Here is a 9,685-nt window from a genome sequence, read left to right as displayed (position 1 = left end):
GGCTTATAGAAGTAATAGCCTTGGGAGGCCATAGGATATCCTACAAAAATGCATTTTTCGGATCGTGGTGCCAACTTATTGTCATTTTTAATTTTGACATAAGCATCACAATCCCAAATTTTCATATGGGATAGAACTGGAACTTTTTCTCTCCATATCTCATATGGAGTCTTTTCAATTGCTTTGGTTGGACTAACGTTCAAAGATTTTATTGCGGTTTGAATCGCAAATCCCCAAAACGAGTTAGGTAACTCGGTTTGACTCATCATAGATCGAACCATATCAAGTAGGGTTCGATTTCTCCTTTCGGCAACACCATTGAGTTGGTGTTCCTGGTGGAGAAAATTGTGATATAATACCACAACCTTTCAAGTGTGAATCGAATTCATGGCTAAGATATTCTCCACCACGATCGGATCGTAGTGCTTTTATCTTTTTGTTCAATTGGTTCTCTACTTCATTTTGAAATTCCTTGAATTTCTCAAAAGCTTCACTCTTATGCTTCATTAAATAGATATACCCATATCTACTTAAGTCATCGGTGAAGGTTATGAAGTAGTCATAATTTCCTCGAGCGGTGATACTCATTGGTCCACACACATCGGTATGTATGAGTCCCAATAGTTCACTTGCTCGAGTTCCTTTACCGCTAAAAGGATTACGAGTCATTTTGCCAAGAAGGCAATATTCGCATGTTCCATATGATTGATAATCAAATGGTGTAATCACATTAGTCGAAATTAATCTTTTGATGCGATTCTCGTTTATGTGACCTAATCGACAATGCCAAATGAACGATTCACTTGGATCACTTGATTTGAGTTTCTTTGATTGAATGTTGTAGATGTCATTAGTCGGATTCGAGGTTTCTAAAATGTAAATTCCATTAATGGAAGGAGCTTGGCCTATAACCAAGTCGTTCCTTGAAATAGTACAACGATTGTTTTTAATAACAAAACAAAAACCGTCCATGTCCAACATAGCGATTGAAATAATGTTTTTAGAAAGTGTAGGCACTTAAAAACAATTATGTAAATACAACTCAAATCCATTAGGAAAAGCTAATACATAAGTTCCCTTGGATTCGACCGCTACTCGAGCTCCATTTCCAAGGCGTAGATCCACATCTCCATTGCTAAGCCTCTTCACGTCTCTTAACCCCTGTAAACGATTACAAAGGGGAGAACCACAACCGGTATCCAGTACCCATGTCGTAGTGGAAGTATAATTTACATCAATAACATAAATTTCCTTAGGAATTTTACCTTTTGGAACGATGATTCCTTCCCTTATATTTCGCAAATATACGGGACAATTCCTAAGCCAATGTCCCATGCCATAGCAATAATGGCACTCATCTTCAACTTGTTTGAAGTTTTTCCCTTTCTTTCTCTTCTTCTTGAACCTTTTGCCCTTAGAAGCAAGAACTTGATTGCTTGAGCTCCCACTAGTTTTGGCATCTTTCTCTTCTAAAGACAAAGATCCTATAGATTTTATGAGGCGGTCTTCCTGAGACCGGCTCACAAGAGATCTTGTAGTAGTAGGAGGTTTAGAATAAGTGATGAAGTTTATGTTTCCATCCGAACCTATCCCAAAAGAAAGTTCTCTAGTAGTGTCGAAATCATTGTTGAAGCAAACGTCGTCAAAAACATTGTGGTAAGAATTAATAGTTATCGATGTAGTAGCGTTTGATGGATTCATTGTAATGAACTACAAGTATCGAGGAAAAGGAAATATTAACATTTGTCATTTTAAATCATACTTGTAAATAATTTAACAAGATATGAACATTTATATAGTGACCTCTACCCAACTATAATAAATGATTCCAAGATCCAAATTCATATTAACTTGGGGCACAGTGTGCCGAAATACCCTTTATTAACATGACTCGGTGGATTAACTCTTTAATCGATTCTACTTTTAGAACTCTTGGTCGATAAAATTACATTAATATTTATCTCTAGCCCGAAACACATCCGGAAATCGTCGTGAATACTTTCGTTGAGTTCAATCCAAATTTTGAATAAATGTGCCCATGATCCAAATTCATATTAACTTAGGGCACGGTGTGCCGAAATACCCTTTATTAACATAAATTCGGTGGATAGACATTTATCACCCACTTCCCCTACGTAACAAGGTTTGTATCCCTGTAAGGCCGAGTGCACTCCCTCACGAAATAGGTTTTCATGGTTTCTACTTTTTGGTAAGGCTAAGTCTCAATTGTTTATTTTAGCGAGAGGTCATGTCAATTAATTATCTATCACGTTTTAAGTGAACTAAAGCGGTGAACTACGATAATTGTAATTGACACGATCGATTAACTCGATTAAATGATAATGCATGTTTTAGTTATGGCGATTTAGCGATGCATGCAACATATAAATAAAATGCAAAGCATAAATAAATTCCTAGTATGGCCTTCCTAGAATAGTAAATCTAATAAACTATTACAAATTCGGAAACCAACTCCTTTGATCCCTTGAACTTCGGTCTTGGCACGCATTTCAAGGCAACATTCTTTGATGGATCGCCTTCTCAAGTGGCACCGTCTTCAAGGAACTCCGGAATTAATAAATTACATAATAAATTACATAATTTCCTATTATACATTTGTAATTAAAAATAAAAATAAATCTATTAAATTATAAAACGGTGATACGAGATCACAATAATTACAACCGAATCGATATTCCCATACATTTCGGGTAATATCAATTAAAACTAAGGCCATACTAAGTAAAATTACATAATTCAAAAATTACATAAAATTAAAATATGACAATCATAAATAAAATGCAGCATTATAATATGTATGAACATGCCAAATTTTATGTTAAATCGCCTTTAAGGAGCCAATATCGTATATTAATCGGTTTTTACGGATTTGCGTGATTTAACCTTTTAAAATCACAATAATTACATAAAATCATATTTATGTACAAGTTAATTACCCTAACCATCTTAGGACTCAAAATTAGTCTCCACTAACATTTGACAATAATTAACCTAGATTTCTTAATATTGTTCATGAATGGACCTAAAATACAAAATTACGTCATAAACTTCAAATTAAATCATAAAAATTTCAAATAATTTCAAAATTTGAAATTTAAACTCATGAACATTCTGGAGAAAATACCATGACACTCATAATGTTCAAAAACTTAGGTTAAAAATTTTGAAAATTTATCGAGAAAATCAATGTTGCGGTTTATCGATTTTTACAATTATCACCATATGAAGGAATAATAAATCACAAAAAGAGAGAATGAATTCTAGAGAGAGAAAATCCTCTCTAGACATTTAGGGTTTCAGTTGCAAATGGCAAAGAAATCTCGATCCAAATCTTCTCTTAATAAACAAAAATTACAATCTAAAGCTAAATTGCGTCTATCCTTTAACAATACTGAGAATTTGCGGTTAGATACTAGTGACGATATGGAAAAACCATCTGATTTGGTGATACCCCCAGCTACTTCAGGAGTTCTGACTGTTCCCAATTCTGCTGATGCGAAGGCTACTCGTCCGGTCAGCGATATTGTGGGGATTCCGGTTCTTGATCTTGATGAGGTGGTTGAAGTTACCGTCGAAACGGAGGATGAAGATGAGTCTGCTGATGGGACGGAGGAAGCAGCTGTGTCTGTTGTTGAATCAGGATGGACAACAGTCACGGGTAAGCGTCGTTGTCCTTCTCCTTCTAAGACTCCTGCTTCCATTCTAATTACCATTGATGATGTTAAGCCAGAAATTGAGTATTGGTCTACAGCTGTCATATGTTATGTGTTGGGGGGAAACCCTCCATGGGCACAATTATCTGGTTTTATTAATAATATCTGGGGGAAGTATAAGTTTGATAAGGTGTCGTTCTTACCAAATGGAGCCTTCTTGGTTCACTTTCCTACCATGGAATGCAAGGATCTGGTTTTAAAACAGGGGTTCCCAATGTTTAAGAACAAGCCCCTTGTTGTCAAACCATGGACTGAGACTGCTTCTTTAGCAAAGGAACCAGTCAAGGTTGTGCCAATCTGGGTGCGTCTGTGTGGACTTGGCCTTAATTTCTGGGGTAGGAAGTGCTTAGAGAAAATTGCATCTTTAGTAGGGAAGTATGTGAGGGCTGATTCTGCAACAATGGATAAAACCAGGATTGGATATGCTCGTCTCATGGTGGAAGTGCAAGTGGGACAAGAGTTTCCTAATAGGATATTTTTTAAAGATGAAAAAGGGGAGGATGTATCTGTTAGTGTGGAATATGAGTGGAAGCCGGTACAATGTGGTGTTTGTCGAGGTATTGGTCATACCAAGGAAGCTTGTAAGAAGAAAGCTGTTGTCCCTCAAAGGGTAGTTCTTGTGTGGAGGCCAGTAGTCAAAGCGTCTGTGACAACTAGTATCCCAGCTGGGGCAGTGCAACCAAATACTGGTCCAGTGGCACCTCTAGTTGCCTCAGGTGTAGGCACTGCTTCCTCTGAACCTCCTCTGACACATGGTGCTGTGCCTGAGACTCCTTTTGGAGGTCCTACACATCATAACTCTGACTTAATTCCAGTTGTTAGTCCAATTATGCAAGTCTCTAGGCAGGAGCATGTGGTTAGTAGCTCTACCAGTCCTACAAAGTCCTATGCTGAAGCTGTCTCACCCAAAAGAGACAAAGGGAAGAATGTTGTGCAAGATGTTAGGGAGTTAGATTCCACCTCAACTAGTGATAATGGATAAATTAGGCTTTTGGAATGTTCGTGGTATGAATAACCCAAATAAACAATTGGAGATTAAAATATTCCTTTTTCAGAATAAGATTGGTTTATTTGGGCTAGTAGAAACTAAAATAAAAGAGTTAGACTTTCTTACTACTCTGCATAAGCTTGGGCATTATTGGGAGGGAGTTAACAATAATAATCATCATCCTGGAGGGAGGGTTTGGATCATTTGGATACCTCAAATTTTTTCTGTTAGGAATATTGCTAGCTCTGATCAGCATATTACTGTGGAGGTCACTGATTCTGGTACTGGGGATTCTTTCTGGTATACTGTAGTCTATGGCTTCAATACTGAAGGAAAAAGGCTCAGTCTTTGGGATAGCCTGAAACAGCTTAAAGATATTTGCACTAAACCCTGGTGTGTGTGTGGGGACTTCAATTCTTTACTTAATTATAATGAGAGGCTTGGTAGTGAAGTGAATGGGAATGAACTCAGAGACTTTAGGCATTGTGTGAATTACTGTGAAGTAACTTATATTCAAGCTCATGGATCGTTCTTCACTTGGAACAATAAGCACGAGCCTGATACTAGAGTATTCTCAAGAATTGACAGATTTCTAGTTTCTATTGATTGGATGTTCCTTTACCCTGATAGCTATGCTTACTTCATGAATGAGGGCACGTTTGATCATTGTCCTTGCATTTGCTATAGGAAAGTTGATGCTCCTACCAGGAAATCTTCTTTTAGGTATTTCAACATGTGGAGTCTTGCTCCTAACTTTCAATCTATCATTCAGATGGAATGGGCTAAGGAGGTCAAGGGTGTAAAAATGTATCAGGTAGTTACCAAGCTCAGGAATCTCAAGTTACCATTGAGGACTCTGAACAAGAACACTTTCTCTGATGTGGAACGTACTGCTGATATGGCCAGAGTCATTTTAGATGACTTACAAACTCAGCTGCATCTTAGTCCTTATGATACTCATATCAGTCATGCTGAGAGAGAGGCTGCTGATTCTTATTCCTTGCTTCAGAAAGCAAAATCAAGTTATTTGCAGCAGAAAGCTAAAGCTGATTGGCTTAAAGGGAGTGATGAAAATTCCATATTTTTCCATAGTCAGATCAAACAAAGGCAGATTAGTAACAAAATTTTCCAGATAAAGGATGTTCAAGGTGTCTTACATCAGGATCCTTAGGCTATTGAGCAAGCTTTTTTGAATTATTATGAGGGGTTACTGGGGACGAGTGCTCCCACTGTTAAGGTTCACAAAGCTACGGTTAGAACTGGGAGTGTTGTTGATGATCAAATGGCCCAAAGGCTTCTGAGACCTGTCTCACCTGAGGAGATCAAACTCTGCTTCTTTTCTATCCCATCCAATAAGAGTCCTGGCCCTGACGGCTATTCTAGCCAATTTTTTAAAGACTCGTGGGACATTGTGGGGCCTGGAATTTGTGCTGCTATCTCTGATTTCTTCATATCTGGCCAACTTTTGAACCAATTAAACACTACCAACATTACTCTTATTCCCAAGACCAACAATCCTACTAGTGTCCTTGAATTTAGACCTATTGCTTGTTGCAATACAATCTACAAATGTATTGCCAAACTTTTATGTTCTAGACTGGGGGATGTGCTACCTGAGGTAGTTAGTGTCAACCAAGGAGGCTTCATCAAAGGGAGGAACATTGTTGAAAATGTCCTCATCTGCCAGGACATAGTGAGACTTTACAATAGGAAAGTTGCTTCTCCTCGGTGTCTTCTTAAAATTGATTTAAAGAAGGCCTATGATAGTGTTGAATGGGACTTCCTTCTGCAAATGCTCACCTATCTGAAGTTTCCTAAAAAATTCATTGGATGGATTATGAGTTGTGTAACCACTCCTACCTACTCTTTAACTCTTAATGACAACTCTTTTGGTTTTTTCAAAGGAAAAAGGGGTCTCAGGCAAGGAGATCCCTTGTCTCCTCTTCTCTTCACCTTGTGCATGGATTATTTGTCTAGGATTCTCAATGTAGTGGGTCAACAGGATGATTTTAGATTTCACCCTATGTGTGGGCCTCTGAAGTTGAATCATTTACTTTTTGCGGATGATCTTCTTCTCTTTTCCAAAGGGACTGCAACCTCTATCATGTGGATGTTGAGATCTTTTGCAACATTCTCGGCTGCTTCTGGTCTGTACTTGAACAAGGAGAAGACTGAAATCTACTTCAATGGTGTACCTGATCAGATTATGACTGATATTCTTCAAGTATCAGGCTTCAGGAAAGGTAACCTTCCCTTCAAATATCTGGGGATTCCCATCTCATCAAAGAAGCTCACTAAGAATGAAGGAAGGAAACTTACTGACAAAATTACTGCCAGAATTAGATCCTGGGGGGCAACCCACCTTTCTTATGCTGGCAGGCTCACTTTGGTGACTGCAGTGCTACAGCCACTTCATTCCTACTGGTCTACCATCTTTCTCATTCCTAATAGTATCATGAACAGAATTGATAGCATTTACAGGAACTTCCTATGGGGGGGTAAAGATACATATTGGCGTGCCCCTGCTGTGGGATGGGATCAATGTTGTGTACCAAAAAGTGAGGGAGGATTAGGGCTCAAACATTCAAAAAATTGGAACAAGGCTCTGTTAGGCAAATATATTTGGTGGATTGCGTCTAAGAAGGATCATTTGTGGGTCAAATGGATCTCTCATGTCTATTTGAAAGGTGTTCACTGGACTAACTACAATCCTCCTACTGATTGTAGTTGGTCTTGGAAAAAAATCGCTCACCTTATGTGCATCTTTAAATCTGCGTATACTACAGGTTCTTGGCTTGGAACTCATACTGATTATACTGTGATTGAAGGCTACAATTGGCTGAGATGCCCTGGCCCTACTGTTAGCTGGTATAAACTCTGCTGGAATTCTTTGAATATCCCAAAGACATCGTTCATCTTCTGGATTTATAAGCTTGGTAGACTTCTCACTAAGGATCGCCTGGTTCGTATGGGAGGAGTGTCTGATCTGAAGTGTTTCCTCTGTTCTACTGAGGATGAGAGCCATGATCATCTTTATTATGACTGTGAGTTTAGTTCCAGATATGTTACTTTACTGCAGCTGAAACTTAATGTCCAGTTTAATCCTAGGGAGTTGCTTGACTGGAACAGAAGAGGGAGAAGAAGAAGCATTCTAATTAGGAGGATCATTTGTGCTTGTCACATTCACTTGATTTACTTGATCTGGCGTGTAAGAAATCAGGCAAGGCTATACTCAAAAGTACTTCACCCTACTGTGCTCATCAAGAACTTGATTTCAGATGTTTGTACTCGGTTTTTTGCAAGGAATACGTCCAAGTTGACTAGAGAGGAAGAAAGTTGGTTGCAGAACATTAGATAGTCTTTTGTATCCACTGTTTTGTGCATGGTTGCTTTGTATAGTTTATACCTTAGATACATTTTGAGTTATACTCCATTTTTGTACTCCTTTTGAGATGATGATTAATATACTTAACCTTTTCCAAAAAAAAAAAACAATTATCACCATAAAAATATGAGAAAAATTATTTTTATCAATTTTTTACTTTTAGATCTGAAATATATGATAAAATGCAACATGTGACGTTTTTCTTTAGTCATGAAGTATGTTTTAGCATTTTTACTAATTAAAGTCACTATTTATGTGATTTTTCATCAAAAATTCATAAATCATACATAAAGACTTCATTATAGCCAAATATTTTACACACATCTTGTAACATTGCATGTGACAACATACTAAATTTCTTTGACCAGATTCGAAATATAACTCATATTAACCCATTTACCCATTTAAATACGATTTTAAATTGAAAAATCCATATTTCGAGCAATATAACTCATTTTATTATGAAAATTTACAGGCCATCAGTAGATAATATATGTGAAAACATATCCAAAACCCACTGAAAAAATCGAAGTTTAGCTATTTTTAGTCCTAAAATGACATTTTTATCATAAAAATCACATTTTAATGCCATTATTATGTAAAATGAACAATAAAATCCATAAATAAACCAAAATATCCTAAATACATTTTAGGACCAGAAACTTTAACATGCAAATAAATTTTGTGGTATTTCATAATAAACACAAATTTATAAGTTTTGTTTGTTAATCTTATAACTCGGAAAAACAATAACCGATTTGCATGCAAACAACCTAAGGCTCATGATACCGCTTGTTAGAATTATTAATCTCATAAATTTACATATTCATATATGTGAGAAATTATTTAGTCATAAAATAATTACAAATCTTATGCATGCAAACATAAATAGAAGTAAAGAAGAAATCATCAATCCTTACTATGATAGTTTCGGATTTTGGGCACAAGTAAGATCTCCTTCTTACTTGTTCTTGAGCTTCCTAATATTGGATGAACAAGGATTCAAGCTTACAATCCCTCCCAAAGACTTATACCCAAGATGACCTCTTAAAAGATTAATATTATTAGTACTAGAACAATATTAATCTTACTAAAATTGACCCAAAATATTTGTTTGTTCTCTTGTTTATTCGGCCAAGAGAAGGGAAAGATTTTGGAGATTTATATTTCTCTAATATTTCATAAGTTGTAGAGAGAATTAGAGATGATTTCTTACACTAGAAATTATCATATGTAGAAGTGAATAATAGAGAAAAACTCTATGTTTTTCTCTTTTGAAAAACCGGTGGGGAGGAGGTGTGGTGAGCCAATGCATGGTGAACATTTTCTTCCCAAGAAAGTAGGCTTGCATGGCTACAATTAGGTAGCTAATTATTTTGTTCTCCACTTAAAATAATTAACATAATTTTAAACCTAATACTCCCTTCATTTTTTTTTCGGCACTTATAAAATGGGAGGTTCATTTTATATTTGTCATTTGTCAATTGTCACATGTTACAAGTCATGTGTAATTGTAATGTATTTTTATCATACTAAAATCAACGCATTAATAAAATATGTCATATACAAAATCGACTT

General features: G+C 36.5%; 1 protein-coding gene across 1 annotated transcript; it reads left to right on the top strand.

The window, feature by feature from the left end:
• Nucleotides 1-4,741: 4,741 nt before the first annotated feature.
• LOC141640663 (uncharacterized) lies at nt 4,742-5,893 on the top strand. Its single transcript, XM_074449372.1, has one exon. The coding sequence runs from the start codon at nt 4,742-4,744 to the stop codon at nt 5,891-5,893; it is 1,152 nt and encodes a 383-aa protein (XP_074305473.1).
• The last annotated feature ends 3,792 nt before the right edge of the window (nt 5,894-9,685 follow it).

The sequence above is a fragment of the Silene latifolia genome, unplaced genomic scaffold (genome assembly GCF_048544455.1).
Source record: "Silene latifolia isolate original U9 population unplaced genomic scaffold, ASM4854445v1 scaffold_96, whole genome shotgun sequence".
NCBI lineage: Eukaryota > Viridiplantae > Streptophyta > Magnoliopsida > Caryophyllales > Caryophyllaceae > Silene > Silene latifolia.
Note: the sequence above shows the minus strand (reverse complement) of the source record. Positions and strands in the feature narration are given on the sequence as shown.

Bases quoted from the DNA above. Each gene is read 5' to 3' on its own strand.
- LOC141640663 (XM_074449372.1), top strand. From the start codon at position 4,742: ATGAATAACCCAAATAAACAATTGGAGATTAAAATATTCCTTTTTCAG.